This window comes from Oncorhynchus mykiss, unplaced genomic scaffold (genome assembly GCF_057628025.1).
Source record: "Oncorhynchus mykiss isolate SJ-2025 unplaced genomic scaffold, ASM5762802v1 scaffold103, whole genome shotgun sequence".
NCBI classification, from domain to species: domain Eukaryota; kingdom Metazoa; phylum Chordata; class Actinopteri; order Salmoniformes; family Salmonidae; genus Oncorhynchus; species Oncorhynchus mykiss.
The window spans coordinates 1632854-1653445 of NW_028322102.1; the positions used below are offsets into that span (position 1 = coordinate 1632854).

Consider the following 20592-nt stretch of genomic DNA (forward strand, 5'->3'; position numbering starts at 1 on the left):
GAGTTAGGAGGGAGAAGAGGAGAGATGGATGGGGAGAGAGGAGAGATGGATGGAGGGAGAGGAGATATGGATGGATGGAGGGAGGGAGGTAGGAGGGAGAAGAGGAGAGATGGATGGAGGGAGAGGAGAGATGGATGGAGGGAGAGGAGAGATGGATGGATGGATAGGAGAGATGGGATGGACGGACGGAGGCAGAGAGTTAGGAGAGATGGATGGATGGACAGAGGGAAGTAGGAGGGAGAAGAAGAGAGATGGATGGAGGGAGAGGAGAGATGGATGGACAGACGGAGGGAGGTAGGAGGGAGAAGAGGAGAGATGGGTGGAGGGAGAGATGGATGGACAGACGGACGGGAGGTAGGAAGGAGAAGAGGAGAGATGGATGGAGGGAGAGGAGAGATGGATGGGGGGAGAGGAGAGATGGATGGATGGATGGAGGGAGGTAGGAGGGATGGAGGGAGGGGGGGTGGAGAGAGGTAGGAGGGAGAGAGGGAGGAGAGAGGGATAGAGGGATGAAGGGAGAGAGGGATATAGGGATGTAGGGAGAGAGGGATGGAGGGAAGAGGGATAAGAGGAGAGAGGGGTGGTATTAGAGAATGAGGAAGAGAGTGGGAGAGAGAGAGGAGTGGAGAAAAAAAGGGAAGAGAGGAGGAATTAAAACCGATGATTTAGAGACCTTTCATGAAGTCCCCCCACACACAGAGACCTGCTGTTAGCTCACACAGAGATGTAAACAGGCCCCCTGTAGCCAGATGCCAGTTGGCCACTTCTCTGTCATTGTCATATCACTGTTCTCTACCCATCAAACCAGGGCCCACTGACTGTAGGCTCTGCATGGGTTCCCAATGCAAATACTAAACAAGATCCAAATACCTTGATCATTGCTGATCATCGTTAGCATCTAAAACAAGCGGGCTACTCCAGCCTGTCTGCTTCCAGCGCCAAAAGCAGGGAAAACACGGACGGACGGACGGGAGGTAGGAGGGAGAAGAGGAGAGATGGATGGATGGATAGGAGAGATGGGATGGACGGACGGACGGGAGGTAGGAGGGAGAAGAGGAGAGATGGATGGATGGATAGGAGAGATGGGATGGACGGACGGACGGGAGGTAGGAGGGAGAAGAGGAGAGATGGATGGATGGATAGGAGAGATGGGACGGACGGACGGACGGGAGGTAGGAGGGAGAAGAGGAGAGATGGACGGACGGACGGACGGACGGGAGGTAGGAGGGAGAAGAGGAGAGATGGATGGAGAGAGGGAGAGGAGAGATGGATGGATGGAGGGAGGGAGGTAGGAGGGAGAAGAGGAGAGATGGATGGATGGATAGGAGAGATGGGATGGACGGACGGAGGCAGGGAGTTAGGAGAGATGGATGGACGGACGGACGGGAGGTAGGAGGGAGAAGAGGAGAGGCGGCAGGGTAGCCTAGTGGTTAGAGCGTTGGACTAGTAACTGGAAGGTTGCAAGTTCAAACCCCCGAGCTGACAAGACACAAATCTGTCGTTCTGCTCCTGAACAGGCAGTTTAACTCACTGTTCCTAGGCCGTCATTGAAAATAAGAATTTGTTCTTAACTGACTTGCCTAGTTAAATAAAGGTAAAAAAAAAACACAACGGCAAGTCCTGGCATACCAAAAGACTTATATGAATTAATTAATTAGCATATTCATCTGGAATACTTTACGTAGGGGGAAGAACGGTTCATGTACTGTGATTTATTGATGTAATGCGATCGCCAGGTACAAGGTTTTGTAACTGTTTTATAATGAAGGAATCAGGCTAGACGAGGTGTGGTATAAGGCCATTATACCACGGCTAAGGGCTGTTATTAACCATGACTCAACCACGGCTAAGGGCTGTTATTACCCATGACTCAACCACGGCTAAGGGCTGTTCTTACCCATGACTCAACCACGGCTAAGGGCTGTTATTACCCATGACTCAACCACGGCTAAGGGCTGTTATTACCCATGACTCAACCACGGCTAAGGGCTGTTATTACCCATGACTCAACCACGGCTAAGGGCTGTTCTTACCCATGACTCAACCACGGCTAAGGGCTGTTCTTACCCACGACTCAACCACGGCTGAGGGCTGTTCTTACCCATGACTCAACCACGGCTAAGGGCTGTTCTTACCCATGACTCAACCACGGCTAAGGGCTGTTCTTACCCATGACTCAACCACGGCTAAGGGCTGTTATTACCCATGACTCAACCACGGCTAAGGGCTGTTATTACCCATGACTCAACCACGGCTAAGGGCTGTTCTTACCCATGACTCAACCACGGCTAAGGGCTGTTATTACCCATGACTCAACCACGGCTAAGGGCTGTTCTTACCCATGACTCAACCACGGCTAAGGGCTGTTCTTACCCACGACTCAACCACGGCTGAGGGCTGTTCTTACCCATGACTCAACCACGGCTAAGGGCTGTTCTTACCCATGACTCAACCACGGCTAAGGGCTGTTCTTACCCATGACTCAACCACGGCTAAGGGCTGTTATTACCCATGACTCAACCACGGCTAAGGGCTGTTATTACCCATGACTCAACCACGGCTAAGGGCTGTTCTTACCCATGACTCAACCACGGCTAAGGGCTGTTATTACCCATGACTCAACCACGGCTAAGGGCTGTTATTACCCATGACTCAACCACGGCTAAGGGCTGTTATTACCCATGACTCAACCACGGCTAAGGGCTGTTATTACCCATGACTCAACCACGGCTAAGGGCTGTTCTTACCCATGACTCAACCACGGCTAAGGGCTGTTATTACCCATGACTCAACCACGGCTAAGGGCTGTTCTTACCCATGACTCAACCACGGCTAAGGGCTGTTATTACCCATGACTCAACCACGGCTAAGGGCTGTTATTACCCATGACTCAACCACGGCTAAGGGCTGTTCTTACCCATGACTCAACCACGGCTAAGGGCTGTTATTACCCATGACTCAACCACGGCTAAGGGCTGTTCTTACCCATGACTCAACCACGGCTAAGGGCTGTTATTACCCATGACTCAACCACGGCTAAGGGCTGTTCTTACCCATGACTCAACCACGGCTAAGGGCTGTTCTTACCCATGACTCAACCACGGCTAAGGGCTGTTCTTACCCATGACTCAACCACGGCTAAGGGCTGTTATTACCCATGACTCAACCACGGCTAAGGGCTGTTATTACCCATGACTCAACCACGGCTAAGGGCTGTTCTTACCCATGACTCAACCACGGCTAAGGGCTGTTCTTACCCATGACACAACGCGGAGGGCCTGGACACATCCCTTAGCCGTGGTATATGGCCATATATCACAACCCCCCCGAGGTGCCTTATTGCTGTTATAAACTGGTTACCAACCTAACCATATCCTAACCATATCACGTTGAGCATTGGCTACACAGCGGGAAATGGTTCAACTCTGAGACTGTCGATTCCTACAGAATAAGAGCAAATCTTAGACACTAATTACTAGTCCGCAGCTAGATATAATTAATATAATTATCAACTGTGTGTAGTGACTCTTTTGTCTTTCCCGCTCTTTCTCAGTCCACACCCACTTCCCAGTCCACACCCACTTCCCAGTCCACACCCACTTCCCAGTCCACACCCACTTCCCAGTCCACACCCACTTCCCAGTCCACACCCACTTCCCAGTCCACACCCACTTCCCAGTCCACACCCACTTCCCAGTCCACACCCACTTCCCAGTCCACACCCACTTCCCAGTCCACACCCACTTCCCTTTGTCCACCAAGCCGTCATATTGGCTGAGCCCACTAGGGAACCTCATCATTTCCTTGTAACCAGATCTACTGTTTGTTTGTTTATGCATTTCTGTGATTGTAAATAAATGATTAAGACAATTGGTTTATGGATGACTCATAGTGAACACTGGGTTCGTGCAGATAACCAACAATTTACGACGTTTGGAATGAGACTAACGCGAGGTAAAGAAAAATGTATTAATTTAAAGACTAACTGATCAGATTTTAAAATATCTGAAGAGTTATAATTAGGAAAATTATTAATTTGTAATCTGAATATTTTCCTTGGTGCCCCGACTTCCTAGTTAATTACATTTACATGATTAGTATAATCACGTAATAATTATTACAGAGAAATGATTTGGTTAAATACCAGTCTTCACTTTTAATGATACCGAAGACACGACAGTATGGAGGAATCTGGACTGTAACAGTTAGTATGGAGGAATCTGGACTGTAACAGTTAGTATGGAGGAACCTGGACTGTAACAGTTAGTATGGAGGAATCTGGACTGTAACAGTATGGAGGAATCTGGACTGTAACAGTTAGTATGGAGGAATCTGGACTGTAACAGTTAGTATGGAGGAATCTGGACTGTAACAGTATGGAGGAATCTGGACTGTAACAGTTAGTATGGAGGAATCTGGACTGTAACAGTTAGTATGGAGGAATCTGGACTGTAACAGTTAGTATGGAGGAATCTGGACTGTAACAGTTAGTATGGAGGAATCTGGACTGTAACAGTTAGTATGGAGGAATCTGGACTGTAACAGTTAGTATGGAGGAATCTGGACTGTAACAGTTAGTATGGAGGAATCTGGACTGTAACAGTTAGTATGGAGGAATCTGGACTGTAACAGTTAGTATGGAGGAATCTGGACTGTAACAGTTAGTATGGAGGAATCTGGACTGTAACAGTTAGTATGGAGGAATCTGGACTGTAACAGTATGGAGGAATCTGGACTGTAACAGTTAGTATGGAGGAATCTGGACTGTAACAGTTAGTATAGAGGAATCTGGACTGTAACAGTTAGTATGGAGGAATCTGGACTGTAACAGTTAGTATGGAGGAATCTGGACTGTAACAGTTAGTATGGAGGCAGAATCTGGACTGTAACAGTTAGTATGGAGGAATCTGGACTGTAACAGTTAGTATAGAGGAATCTGGACTGTAACAGTTAGTATGGAGGAATCTGGACTGTAACAGTTAGTATGGAGGAATCTGGACTGTAACAGTTAGTATGGAGGAATCTGGACTGTAACAGTTAGTATGGAGGAATCTGGACTGTAACAGTTAGTATGGAGGCATCTGGACTGTAACAGTTAGTATGGAGGAATCTGGACTGTAACAGTTAGTATGGAGGAATCTGGACTGTAACAGTTAGTATGGAGGAATCTGGACTGTAACAGTTAGTATGGAGGAATCTGGACTGTAACAGTTAGTATGGAGGAACCTGGACTGTAACAGTTAGTATGGAGGAATCTGGACTGTAACAGTTAGTATGGAGGAACCTGGACTGTAACAGTTAGTATGGAGGAATCTGGACTGTAACAGTTAGTATGGAGGAATCTGGACTGTAACAGTTAGTATGGAGGAATCTGGACTGTAACAGTTAGTATGGAGGAATCTGGACTGTAACAGTTAGTATGGAGGAATCTGGACTGTAACAGTTAGTATGGAGGAATCTGGACTGTAACAGTTAGTATGGAGGAATCTGGACTGTAACAGTTAGTATGGAGGAATCTGGACTGTAACAGTTAGTATGGAGGAATCTGGACTGTAACAGTTAGTATGGAGGAATCTGGACTGTAACAGTTAGTATGGAGGAATCTGGACTGTAACAGTTAGTATGGAGGAATCTGGACTGTAACAGTTAGTATGGAGGAATCTGGACTGTAACAGTTAGTATGGAGGAATCTGGACTGTAACAGTTAGTATGGAGGAATCTGGACTGTAACAGTTAGTATGGAGGAATCTGGACTGTAACAGTTAGTATGGAGGAATCTGGACTGTAACAGTTAGTATGGAGGAATCTGGACTGTAACAGTTAGTATGGAGGAATCTGGACTGTAACAGTTAGTATGGAGGAATCTGGACTGTAACAGTTAGTATGGAGGAATCTGGACTGTAACAGTTAGTATGGAGGAATCTGGACTGTAACAGTTAGTATGGAGGAATCTGGACTGTAACAGTTAGTATGGAGGAATCTGGACTGTAACAGTTAGTATGGAGGAATCTGGACTGTAACAGTTAGTATGGAGGAATCTGGACTGTAACAGTTAGTATGGAGGAATCTGGACTGTAACAGTTAGTATGGAGGAATCTGGACTGTAACAGTTAGTATGGAGGAATCTGGACTGTAACAGTTAGTATGGAGGAATCTGGACTGTAACAGTTAGTATGGAGGAATCTGGACTGTAACAGTATGGAGGAATCTGGACTGTAACAGTTAGTATGGAGGAATCTGGACTGTAACAGTTTGTATGGAGGAACCTGGACTGTAACAGTATGGAGGAACCTGGACTGTAACAGTATGGAGGAATCTGGACTGTAACAGTTAGTATGGAGGAATCTGGACTGTAACAGTTAGTATGGAGGAATCTGGACTGTAACAGTTAGTATGGAGGAACCTGGACTGTAACAGTTTGTATGGAGGAATCTGGACTGTAACAGTTAGTATGGAGGAATCTGGACTGTAACAGTTAGTATGGAGGAATCTGGACTGTAACAGTTAGTATGGAGGAATCTGGACTGTAACAGTTAGTATGGAGGAATCTGGACTGTAACAGTTAGTATGGAGGAATCTGGACTGTAACAGTTAGTATGGAGGAATCTGGACTGTAACAGTTAGTATGGAGGCAGAATCTGGACTGTAACAGTTAGTATGGAGGAATCTGGACTGTAACAGTTAGTATGGAGGAATCTGGACTGTAACAGTTAGTATGGAGGAATCTGGACTGTAACAGTTAGTATGGAGGAATCTGGACTGTAACAGTTAGTATGGAGGAATCTGGACTGTAACAGTTAGTATGGAGGAATCTGGACTGTAACAGTTAGTATGGAGGAATCTGGACTGTAACAGTTAGTATGGAGGAATCTGGACTGTAACAGTTAGTATGGAGGAATCTGGACTGTAACAGTTAGTATGGAGGAATCTGGACTGTAACAGTTAGTATGGAGGAATCTGGACTGTAACAGTTAGTATGGAGGAATCTGGACTGTAACAGTTAGTATGGAGGAATCTGGACTGTAACAGTATGGAGGAATCTGGACTGTAACAGTTAGTATAGAGGAATCTGGACTGTAACAGTTAGTATGGAGGAACCTGGACTGTAACAGTTAGTATGGAGGAATCTGGACTGTAACAGTTAGTATGGAGGAATCTGGACTGTAACAGTTAGTATGGAGGAATCTGGACTGTAACAGTTAGTATGGAGGAATCTGGACTGTAACAGTTAGTATGGAGGAATCTGGACTGTAACAGTTAGTATGGAGGCAGAATCTGGACTGTAACAGTTAGTATGGAGGCAGAATCTGGACTGTAACAGTTAGTATGGAGGAATCTGGACTGTAACAGTTAGTATGGAGGCAGAATCTGGACTGTAACAGTTAGTATGGAGGAATCTGGACTGTAACAGTTAGTATGGAGGAATCTGGACTGTAACAGTTAGTATGGAGGAATCTGGACTGTAACAGTTAGTATGGAGGAATCTGGACTGTAACAGTTAGTATGGAGGAATCTGGACTGTAACAGTTTGTATGGAGGAATCTGGACTGTAACAGTTAGTATGGAGGAATCTGGACTGTAACAGTTAGTATGGAGGAACCTGGACTGTAACAGTTAGTATGGAGGAATCTGGACTGTAACAGTTAGTATGGAGGAATCTGGACTGTAACAGTTAGTATGGAGGAATCTGGACTGTAACAGTTAGTATGGAGGAATCTGGACTGTAACAGTTAGTATGGAGGAATCTGGACTGTAACAGTTAGTATGGAGGAATCTGGACTGTAACAGTTAGTATGGAGGAATCTGGACTGTAACAGTTAGTATGGAGGAATCTGGACTGTAACAGTTAGTATGGAGGAATCTGGACTGTAACAGTTAGTATGGAGGAATCTGGACTGTAACAGTATGGAGGAATCTGGACTGTAACAGTATGGAGGAATCTGGACTGTAACAGTTAGTATAGAGGAATCTGGACTGTAACAGTTAGTATGGAGGAATCTGGACTGTAACAGTTAGTATGGAGGAATCTGGACTGTAACAGTTAGTATGGAGGAATCTGGACTGTAACAGTTAGTATGGAGGAATCTGGACTGTAACAGTTAGTATGGAGGCAGAATCTGGACTGTAACAGTTAGTATGGAGGAATCTGGACTGTAACAGTTTGTATGGAGGAATCTGGACTGTAACAGTTTGTATGGAGGAATCTGGACTGTAACAGTTAGTATGGAGGAATCTGGACTGTAACAGTTAGTATGGAGGAATCTGGACTGTAACAGTTAGTATGGAGGAATCTGGACTGTAACAGTTAGTATGGAGGAATCTGGACTGTAACAGTTAGTATGGAGGAATCTGGACTGTAACAGTTAGTATGGAGGCAGAATCTGGACTGTAACAGTTAGTATGGAGGAATCTGGACTGTAACAGTTAGTATGGAGGAATCTGGACTGTAACAGTTAGTATGGAGGAATCTGGACTGTAACAGTTAGTATGGAGGAATCTGGACTGTAACAGTTAGTATGGAGGAATCTGGACTGTAACAGTTAGTATGGAGGAATCTGGACTGTAACAGTTAGTATGGAGGAATCTGGACTGTAACAGTTAGTATGGAGGAATCTGGACTGTAACAGTTAGTATGGAGGAATCTGGACTGTAACAGTTAGTATGGAGGAATCTGGACTGTAACAGTTAGTATGGAGGAATCTGGACTGTAACAGTTAGTATGGAGGAATCTGGACTGTAACAGTTAGTATGGAGGAATCTGGACTGTAACAGTTAGTATGGAGGCAGAATCTGGACTGTAACAGTTAGTATGGAGGAATCTGGACTGTAACAGTTAGTATGGAGGAATCTGGACTGTAACAGTTAGTATGGAGGAATCTGGACTGTAACAGTTAGTATGGAGGAATCTGGACTGTAACAGTTAGTATGGAGGAATCTGGACTGTAACAGTTAGTATGGAGGAATCTGGACTGTAACAGTTTGTATGGAGGCAGAATCTGGACTGTAACAGTTTGTATGGAGGCAGAACCTGAAACTGCATCCCTGTAACTCTGTGTACGGTGCAAGACAGGAGATTAGGCCTCTATTATCTCATCCCCACAACATGGCTTGTATCCCAATCCCTTACACAACCATGTAAATCTCCCCAAACGGGAATGAAACTATAAAACGAGCTGCTTTGTGGGGGAATAAAACTAATGATGCGCATCGACCATCTCTGGAGTGTTACTGAGTAAAACACACGTTACTCTATAATCTACTTCCTGCTACACTGCTGAGGGGGACAAGACATGTTTAGAGGGGGTTACTTCCTGCTACACTGTTGAGGGGGACAAGACATGTTTAGAGGGGGTTACTTCCTGCTACACTGCTGAAGGGGGACAAGACATGTTTAGAGGGGGTTACTTCCTGCTACACTGTTGAGGGGGACAAGACATGTATAGAAGGGGTTACTTCCTGCTACACTGCTGAAGGGGGACAAGACATGTTTAGAGGGGGTTACTTCCTGCTACACTGTTGAGGGGGACAAGACATGTTTAGAGGGGGTTACTTCCTGCTACACTGTTGAGGGGGACAAGACATGTTTAGAGGGGGTTACTTCCTGCTACACTGCTGAAGGGGGACAAGACATGTTTAGAGGGGGTTACTTCCTGCTACACTGTTGAGGGGGACAAGACATGTTTAGAGGGGGTTACTTCCTGCTGCACTGCTGAAGAGGGACAAGACATGTTTAGAGGGGGTTACTTCCTGCTGCACTGCTGAAGGGGGACAAGACATGTTTAGAGGGGGTTACTTCCTGCTACACTGCTGAAGGGGAACAAGACATGTTTAGAGGGGGTTACTTCCTGCTGCACTGCTGAAGGGGGACAAGACATGTTTAGAGGGGGTTACTTCCTGCTACACTGCTGAAGGGGGACAAGACATGTTTAGAGGGGGTTACTTCCTGCTACACTGTTGAGGGGGACAAGACATGTTTAGAGGGGGTTACTTCCTGCTACACTGCTGAAGGGGGACAAGACATGTTTAGAGGGGGTTACTTCCTGCTACACTGTTGAGGGGGACAAGACATGTTTAGAGGGGGTTACTTCCTGCTACACTGCTGAAGGGGGACAAGACATGTTTAGAGGGGGTTACTTCCTGCTACACTGCTGAAGGGGGACAAGACATGTTTAGAGGGGGTTACTTCCTGCTACACTGTTGAGGGGGACAAGACATGTTTAGAGGGGGTTACTTCCTGCTACACTGCTGAAGGGGGACAAGACATGTTTAGAGGGGGTTACTTCCTGCTACACTGTTGAGGGTGACAAGACATGTTTAGAGGGGGTTACTTCCTGCTACACTGCTGAAGGGGGACAAGACATGTTTAGAGGGGGTTACTTCCTGCTACACCGTTGAGGGGGACAAGACATGTTTAGAGGGGGTTACTTCCTGCTACACTGTTGAGGGGGACAAGACATGTTTAGAGGGGGTTACTTCCTGCTACACTGCTGAAGGGGGACAAGACATGTTTAGAGGGGGTTACTTCCTGCTACACTGTTGAGGGGGACAAGACATGTTTAGAGGGGGTTACTTCCTGCTACACTGCTGAAGGGGGACAAGACATGTTTAGAGGGGGTTACTTCCTGCTACACTGCTGAAGGGGGACAAGACATGTTTAGAGGGGGTTACTTCCTGCTACACTGTTGAGGGGGACAAGACATGTTTAGAGGGGGTTACTTCCTGCTACACTGCTGAAGGGGGACAAGACATGTTTAGAGGGGGTTACTTCCTGCTACACTGTTGAGGGTGACAAGACATGTTTAGAGGGGGTTACTTCCTGCTACACTGCTGAAGGGGGACAAGACATGTTTAGAGGGGGTTACTTCCTGCTACACCGTTGAGGGGGACAAGACATGTTTAGAGGGGGTTACTTCCTGCTACACTGTTGAGGGGGACAAGACATGTTTAGAGGGGGTTACTTCCTGCTACACTGTTGAGGGGGACAAGACATGTTTAGAGGGGGTTACTTCCTGCTGCACTGCTGAAGGGGGACAAGACATGTTTAGAGGGGGTTACTTCCTGCTACACTGCTGAAGGGGGACAAGACATGTTTAGAGGGGGTTACTTCCTGCTACACTGCTGAAAGGGGACAAGACATGTTTAGAGGGGGTTACTTCCTGCTACACTGCTGAAGGGGGACAAGACATGTTTAGAGGGGGCTAGTTCCTGCTACACTGCTGAGGGGGACATGGCATGTTTAGAGGGGGTTACTTCCTGCTACACTGCTGAAGGGGGACATGGCATGTTTAGAGGGGGTTACTTCCTGCTACACTGCTGAATGGGACAAGACATGTTTAGAGGGGGTTACTTCCTGCTACACTGCTGAAGGGGGACAAGAAGGTATCCACATTACTTGACCTTGTCCACATTTTGTTGTATTACAGCCTCAATTTAAAATGAATTCAATGGAGATGTTGTGTCACGGTCCTACACACAATACCCCATTCATGTTAAAAATGGAATTATGTTTTTAGATATAATAATGAGTCGATAAGTATTCAACCCCTTTGTTATGACGAGCCGAAATAAGTTCAGGAGTAAAAAAATGTGCTTAACAAGTAACATAATCAGTTGCATGGACTCTGGGTGCAATAACAGGGTTTAACATTTTTAATGACTACCCCAACACATACAATTATCTGTAATGTCCCTCAGTCAAGCAGTGAATTTCAAACACAGATTCAACCACAAAGACCAGGGAGGTTTTTCCAATGCCTCGCAAAGAAAGGAACCTATTGGTAGATGGGGTAAAACAAATTAAAAGCAGACATTGAATATCCCTTTGAGCATGGTGAAGTTATTAAATGACACTTTGGATGGTGTGTCAATATACCGCGTCACTACAAAGATACAGGCGTCCTTCCTAACTCAGTTGCAGGAGAGTAAGGAAACCACTCAGGGATTTTCACCATGAGGCTAATTGTGACTTGTGACAGTAACAGAGTTTTAATGGCTCCGATAGGAGAAAACTGAGGATTGGATCAACAACATCGCAGTTACTCCACAATAATAACCTAAAAGACAGACATCCTGTTCAAACATACATCCTGTTCAAACATACATCCTGTTCAAACATACATCCTGTTCAAACATACATCCTGTTCAAACATACATCCTGTTCAAACATACATCCTGTTCAAACATACATCCTGTTCAAACATACATCCTGTTCAAACATACATCCTGTTTGCAATAAGGCACTAAAGTAAAACTGCAAAACCTTTGGCAAAGAAATGTACTTCATCATCTGAATACAAAAGAGTTCTGTTTTTTGGCTGCATCATGTTATGGGTATGCTTGTCATCGGCAAGGACTAGAGAGATCTTTAGCATAAAAAAATAAACAAAACAGAGGTAAGCACGGGCTAAACCTGGTTCAGTCTGCTTTCCAAAAGGACACTTGGAGAGAGTAATTCACCGTACAGCAGGACAATAACCTCAAAACACAAAGGTCCAATCGACACTGGAGTTGCTTTCCAAGAGGACATGGAATGTTCCCGAGGGGCCAAGTTTAAGTTTTCGACTGAAATCGGCTTGAAAAATCCATGTCAAGACTTGGAAATGGCTGTCTAGCAATGATCAGCAACCAAACTTGACAGAGTTTGAAGAATTTAAAAAAAGAATCGTGTGCAAATATTGTACAATCCAGGTGTGCAAAGCTCTTAGAGATTTACCCAGAAAGACTCACAGTTAGAATCACTGTTGGCAGCGATTATAACTCAGGAGTTATAGGAGGATACTTACGATAAATGAGAGATTTCATTTTCCAAACATTTGCACAAAAAATGTGTCATTATGGGGTATTGTGTGTAGATGGGAGAGAGAAAAACATCTATTAAATCCATTTTAAATTCAGGCTGTAAACACAACAAAAAGGTGTAATAAGTCAAAGGGTATGAAGACATTGTGAAGGCCCTGTAGTATATTACACAGCATGTACTTCCTACTGTCAATGTTTCCATTCAAACGGAAACGGATACAGACGGGACTGATCAACACTAAAGTCAGACTATTCACATGAACGAGTTGAGCAGAGGAGTGTGTAGGGGGGTGTAGGGGATACAGACGGACTGATCAACACTAAAGTCAGATTATTCACATGAACAAGTTGAGCAGAGGAGTGTGTAGGAGTGTGTAGTGGTGTGTAAGGGGGTATAGGGGTGTGTAGTAGTGTGTAGGGGGGTATAGGGGGGTGGAGGGGGTGTGTAGGGGAGTGTAGGGGTGTGTAGGGGTGTAGGGGGTGTGTAGGGGGGTGTAGGGGTGTGTGGGGGTGTGTGGGGGTGTGTGTGTGTGTAGGGGTGTGTAGGGGTGTGTAGGAGTGTGTAGGGGTGTGAAGGTGTGTGTAGGGGTGTGTAGGGGTGTGTAGGGGTGTGTAGGGGTGTGTAGGGGTGTAGGGGGTGTGTAGGGGGGTGTAGGGGTGTGTGGGGGTGTGTGGGGGTGTGTGTGTGTGTAGGGGTGTGTAGGGGGGTGTAGGGGTGTGTAGGAGTCTGTAGGGGTGTGAAGGTGTGTGTAGGGGGGTGTAGGGGTGTGTGGGGGTGTGTGGGGGTGTGTGTGTGTGTGGGGGGGGGGGGGGTGTGGGGGTGTGTAGGGGTGTGTAGGGGGGGGTGTGTGTGTGTGTAGGGGGGTGTAGGGGTGTGTAGGGGGGTGTAGGGGTGTGTAGGGGGGTGTAGGGGTGTGTAGGGGGGTGTAGGGGTGTGTAGGGGGGTGTAGGGGTGTGTAGGGGGGTGTAGGGGGGTGTAGGGGTGTGAAGGGGGGGGGTGTGTGTACACTTACTGGTTGAAGAGGACCCTGGAACGCACTATAAACTTGAATATGTACTCCAGAGCTTTCATGGCCTTCAGCAGCTGTTCCGTCAGCTTCTCTGCATTCTCCACATAGTTCTTCAGAACCTTGGTCAGCTTCCTGAAGAACATACACACATATATATATATTTTTATATATATATATATATATATTCATATACATATATTTATATACATATACATATACACACATTTATACACATACATACAAACATACATGTATACTTATATACATGTATATACATATACACACATACATAAATACTTATATATATATACATATACACACATACATATACACACATACATATATACTTATATACATGTATATACATATACACACACATATATATATACTTATATATATGTATATACATATACACACATACATATATACTTATATATATGCATATACACACATACATATATACTTATATACATGTATATACATATACACACATACATATATATACTTATATACATGTATATACATATACATATATACAGTGCCTTGCGAAAGTATTCGGCCCCCTTGAACTTTGCGACCTTTTGCCACATTTCAGGCTTCAAACATAAAGATATAAAACTGTATTTTTTTGTGAAGAATCAACAACAAGTGGGACACAATCATGAAGTGGAACGACATTTATTGGATATTTCAAACTTTTTTAACAAATCAAAAACTGAAAAATTGGGCGTGCTAAATTATTCAGCCCCTTTACTTTCAGTGCAGCAAACTCTCTCCAGAAGTTCAGTGAGGATCTCTGAATGATCCAATGTTGACCTAAATGACTAATGATGATAAATACAATCCACCTGTGTGTAATCAAGTCTCCGTATAAATGCACCTGCACTGTGATAGTCTCAGAGGTCCGTTAAAAGCGCAGAGAGCATCATGAAGAACAAGGAACACACCAGGCAGGTCCGAGATACTGTTGTGAAGAAGTTTAAAGCCGGATTTGGATACAAAAAGATTTCCCAAGCTTTAAACATCCCAAGGAGCACTGTGCAAGCAATAATATTGAAATGGAAGGAGTATCAGACCACTGCAAATCTACCAAGACCTGGCCGTCCCTCTAAACTTTCAGCTCATACAAGGAGAAGACTGATCAGAGATGCAGCCAAGAGGCCCATGATCACTCTGGATGAACTGCAGAGATCTACAGCTGAGGTGGGAGACTCTGTCCGTAGGACAACAATCAGTCGTATATTGCACAAATCTGGCCTTTATGGAAGAGTGCAAGAAGAAAGCCATTTCTTAAAGATATCCATAAAATGTGTTGTTTAAAGTTTGCCACAAGCCACCTGGGAGACACACCAAACATGTGGAAGAAGGTGCTCTGGTCAGATGAAACCAAAATGGAACTTTTTAGCAACAATGCAAAACGTTATGTTTAGCGTAAAAGCAACACAGCTCATCACCCTGAACACACCATCCCCACTGTCAAACATGGTGGTGGCAGCATCATGGTTTGGGCCTGCTTTTCTACAGCAGGGACAGGGAAGATGGTTAAAATTGATGGGAAGATGGATGGAGGCAAATACAGGACCATTCTGGAAGAAAACCTGATGGAGTCTGCAAAAGACCTGAGACTGGGACGGAGATTTGTCTTCCAACAAGACAATGATCCAAAACATAAAGCAAAATCTACAATGGAATGATTCAAAAATAAACATATCCAGGTGTTAGAATGGCCAAGTCAAAGTCCAGACCTGAATCCAATCGAGAATCTGTGGAAAGAACTGAAAACTGCTGTTCACAAATGTTGGCTCTCACAGACCTGAAACAACTTCTTTAAGAGGCTCCTCTGTCCTCCACTCGTTACCTGTATTAATGGCACCTGTTTGAACTTGTTATCAGTATAAAAGCAGAGCGAAAGGAGAGAGCCTCCCCTCCCCTCCTCTACCCTCCCCACCCCACCCCTACCCTCCCCTCCTACATAGTGGTTTAGGACCGTGGTCTGCTTCCTGTGAAATCCAAATTCAAGCAGTTGATCATCCATTCTGGGAAGATGTTCTGGAAACCCGTTACGAACCCACCTCGCCGAGACGCTCCTACGTCGTGTTCAGTTGTATTCGTTCACATTGAACACGTACAGCATTTATTAACAGCTGTTGGCATGCCGATGGAGTCCCACGTTATGCACATGGCCTTGGTACAGGGTTATGCTCCAACAGGGAGAAGAAGCGGGGGCGCAGTGGTTAAGGGCGCTGTACTGCATCGCCAGCTGTGCCACCAGAGACTCTGGGTTCGAGCCCAGGCTCTGTCGTAACCGGCCGTAACCGGTAGGTCTGTGGGGCGACGCACAATTGGCCTAGCGTCGCCCGGGTTAGGGAGGGTTTGGCTGGTAGGGATACCCTTGTCTCATCGCGCATCAGCAACTCCTGTGGTGGGCCGGGCGCAGTGCGCGCTAGCCAAGGTTGCCAGGTGCACGGTGTAGCCTCCGACACATTGGTGCGGCTGGCTTCCAGGTTGGATGCACGCTGTGTTAAGAAGCAGTGCGGCTTGGTTGGGTTGTGTATCGGAGGACGCATGACTTTCAACCTTCGTCTCTCCCGAGCCCGTACGGGAGTTGTAGCGATGAGACAAGATAGTAGCTACTAAACAATTGGATACCACGAAATTGGGGAGAGAAAGGGTTAAAAAAAATAATAATTTAAAAAGGAGAAGAAGCAGCATGATGAAAACATGATCCACAAAAAGGACCAATCAGCCCCCCCCCCCCCGCTCATTATAGAGTGGACAGAACATTAGGAACACCTTCCTTATATATACACTAGCAGCAGCACCCCCTCATACACACACCCTCAGAACAGCCACAATTCGTCAGAGAATGGATTGTAAAATGTGTTTGAAAGCGTTCCACAGGAATGCTGGCCCACTTCGACTCCAACGCTTCCCACAGTTGGATGGATGGCCTTTGGGTGGTGGACCGTTCTTGATAATCACAGGAAACTGTTGACCCTGCAGCGTTGTTGTGTCCAGTTGGATGGATGTCCTTTGGGTGGTGGACCGTTCTTGATAATCACAGGAAACTGTTGACCCTGCAGCGTTGTTGTGTCCAGTTGGATGGATGTCCTTTGGGTGGTGGACCGTTCTTGATAATCACAGGAACCTGTTGACCCTGCAGCGTTGTTGTGTCCAGTTGGATGGATGTCCTTTGGGTGGTGGACCGTTCTTGATAATCACAGGAACCTGTTGACCCTGCAGCGTTGTTGTGTCCAGTTGGATGGATGTCCTTTGGGTGGTGGACCGTTCTTGATAATCACAGGAACCTGTTGAGTGTGGAAAGACCCTGCAGCGTTGCAGTTCCAGATCCACCTGACCACCTACTACCATACCCCGTCCAAAGGCACCTAAATCTCATGTCTTGCTCATTCACCCTCTGAATGGTACACGTACACAATCCATGTCTCAATTGTCTCCAGGCTTAAAAATCCATCTTTAACCCGTCCCCTCCTCTTCATCTACACTGATTGAAGTGGGTTTATCAATTGACATCAATAAGGGATCATATCTTTCACCTGGATTCACCTGGTCAGTCTGTGTCATGGAAAGAGCAGGTGTTCCTAATGGTTTGTCCCCACTCAGTGTATTTCTCCAGTAGTAATAAGCTGTACTCACGTGTACGCCAGAGTAGCACTGAAATGCTTCCTTATGTAGGTCTCAAGGACGGGGTTAAAGTGCTGAAACTTTCTGTCTGCAATGAGTCCAATTATGAATACCTGCCAGGAATCAAAACAGAAACACAGTCATTACAAACACAAACCGTACGGTCACAACTTTCTGTCTGCAATGAGTGTTACAATGTGTTATAAGCACCGTTTATAAGTTATATACACAACTATATAATGTGTTATAAGCACTGTTTATAAGTTACATACGCATTATATACACATTATACATAACTATATAATGTTTTATTAGGCCTCCCAACAGGTCCCAACAGGTAGGCGTCCCAACAGGTAGGCGTCCCAACAGGTAGGCGTCCCAACAGGTAGGCGTCCCTGTCCTCTGGTTGTCTCTAACCCAGGACCTGTCTTGTCTCTGGCACATAGCTAACATTCCTTAATGGTGGTCAGGTGTGTATTTAACTTTCAAAACCACACAATGCCTGAGGCAGACCAGAGGCAGAGAGACAATCTGGGACAACTTTTCTGTATTCTGTTTGTCCACACGGGATACTGTGAATCTATGTCAACTTTCTCTTTGACAACACACGCACACATTAGTGATGTGTATGAGTCATAGCTGTACGATACGGTCACACCGCCACAGTCTGGTATAACAGTATAACATCCTAACACACGAAACAGACCAAAATCAAATATTTAATGTGTGTGAGTGTGTTTTTAAAAACGACCTGTACTTACCAAGGAATCAAACACCAAGGTGTCAAACGTGTCACTGTCTGAGTTCTCCATCATAATGTTAAACAGGGCATCAAGGGTGTCCTGCAGAAACTACAACGACAAGAAACACAACGTGTTACAACAGAGAGAGGATATACAGTGCCTTGCGAAAGTATTCGGCCCCCTTGAACTTTGCGACCTTTTGCCACATTTCAGGCTTCAAACATAAAGATATAAAACTGTATTTTTTTGTGTTGAATCAACAACAAGTGGGACACAATCATGAAGTGGAATGACATTTATTGGATATTTCAAACTTTTTTCAGAAGTTCCGGGAAAAAGAAAGGCGGAGGGATTTGATTTATGATTAACAACTCATGTTGCGATTTTGGTAACGTACAGGAAGTCCTTTTTGATCTCCCGATCTGGAACACCTCACCATCAAATGCCGACCACATTACCTCCCAAGAGAATTTTCTTCGATCATCATTACTGCCTATGGGCAAACTGGAAACTGCTTATCAATGTATTGTAGCTGGGGTCTTTAATAAAGAAAATCTTAGGAAAATGTCAACAAAATTCTAAACACATCCTCTGTGCTACACGCGCATCACAAACTCTGGATCATTGCCACCCGCCCTCCCTTCTGCAAATCAGATCACGCCTCCATTCTGCTCCTATACGCAGAGACTTGAGCAGATAGAACCCATGGTGAGGACTGTTCAACGTTGGTCTGACCAATCAGAATCTATTCTTGATCACGCTCTAACCTCTAGGCTACCTGCATGGAGGATGTTGTTACCACTGTGACGATTACAAATGATCCAAACCATTACGAGACGACAGCATTTGTGCAAAACTGAAAGTGCAAATTTAACCATGGCATGGTGACTAGGAACATGGACATGTACAAACAGACCAGCTATGACCTCCATTAGGCTCCGTAAGGCAATCACAGAGGCTAAACGACAGTACAGGGACAAAGTGGAGTCGCAATTCAACGGCTCAGACACGAGATGTATGTGGCAGGGACTCCAGACAATCACTGATTATAAAAAGGCAAAGCCAACCACATCGCAGACACCGATGCCTCGCTTCCAGGAAAACCACATCTAGCCACCGTCACGGCACACGAGTCCCCAGAGCAGACTAGCTGGCTGGAGTGTTTTACGGACAAATCCAAGAACTCACTTCTATTATCATGAAGTGCTTTGAGAGGCTAGTTAAGGACCACATCACCTCCATTCTACCTGACAATGAGGACTCAATTCAATTGCAAAAGCTCATCATTAAGCTTAAGGCCCTGAACTCTGTCCTGTGCAACTGGGTGTTGGACTTCCTGACGGGCCGACACCAAGAGGTGAAGGTAGGCAACAATACCTCTGCCACACTGATCCTGAATAAGGGGAGCCCCATAGGGGTGGGAGCTCATCCCCTTCCTGTACTCTGTGTTCACCCATGAAAGGCGTAAAATCAGTCATCAAGTTTGCTGACGACAACAGTGTTAATCCTGATTACCAACACTGACAAGACATCCTACTGGGAGGAGGTGAGGGCCCTGGCAGAGTGGTGCCAGGAAAAAAACCACTCCCTCAACGTCAACAAAACCAAGGAGCTGATCGTAGACTACAGAGGACAGCAGAAAGAGCACGTCCCCATCCACATTAACGGGGCAGCAGCGGAGAGGGTCAAAAGCTTCAAGTTCCTGGGCGTGCATGTCACTGACGACCTGAAACGGTCCCTTCACACAGACAGCGTTGTGAAGAAGGCGCAACAGAGCCTTCTTCTTGATGGAGAGATGTGGAGTAGTGAGGAATGGAGGTCAGGTCAGGTCACTGATAAGAGTGGAGAGATGTGGAGTAGTGAGGAATGGAGGTCAGGTCAGGTCACTGATAAGAGTGGAGAGATGTGGAGTAGTGAGGAATGGGGGTCGAGGTCAGGTCAGGTCACTGATAAGGGTGGAGAGATGTGGAGTAGTGAGGAATGGAGGTCAGGTCAGGTCACTGATAAGGGTGGAGAGATGTGGAGTAGTGAGGAATGGGGGTTGAGGTCAGTGATAAGGGTGGAGAGATGTGAAGTAGTGAGGAATGGGGGTCGAGGTCAGTGATAAGGGTGGAGAGCTGTGGAGTAGTGAGGAATGGGGGTCGAGGTCAGGTCAGTGATAAGGGTGGAGAGATGTGGAGTAGTGAGGAATGGGGGTCGAGGTCAGGTCACTGATAAGGGTGGAGAGATGTGGAGTAGTGAGGAATGGAGGTCAGGTCAGGTCACTGATAAGGGTGGAGAGATGTGGAGTAGTGAGGAATGGGGGCCGAGGTCAGGTCACTGATAAGGGTGGAGAGATGTGGAGTAGTGAGGAATGGGGGCCGAGGTCAGGTCACTGATAAGGGTGGAGAGATGTG

The 20592-nt window shown here is 45.8% G+C and overlaps 1 protein-coding gene across 4 annotated transcripts in view; it reads right to left on the reverse strand.

Annotated features, from left to right (window-relative positions):
* LOC110513667 (dedicator of cytokinesis protein 1) overlaps nucleotides 1-20592 on the reverse strand; it is a 636864-nt gene that overhangs the window by 439521 nt on the left and 176751 nt on the right. For all 4 annotated transcript variants that reach the window (XM_090228873.1, XM_090228870.1, XM_090228871.1 and 1 more), the window contains exons 20-22: nucleotides 18215-18304; nucleotides 17466-17566; nucleotides 13812-13940 (exon numbers count right to left, since the gene is read on the reverse strand). In XM_090228873.1, the coding sequence (XP_090084999.1) occupies nucleotides 13812-13940; nucleotides 17466-17566; nucleotides 18215-18304 (320 nt within the window). The remainder of the gene's footprint in view (nucleotides 1-13811; nucleotides 13941-17465; nucleotides 17567-18214; nucleotides 18305-20592) is intronic.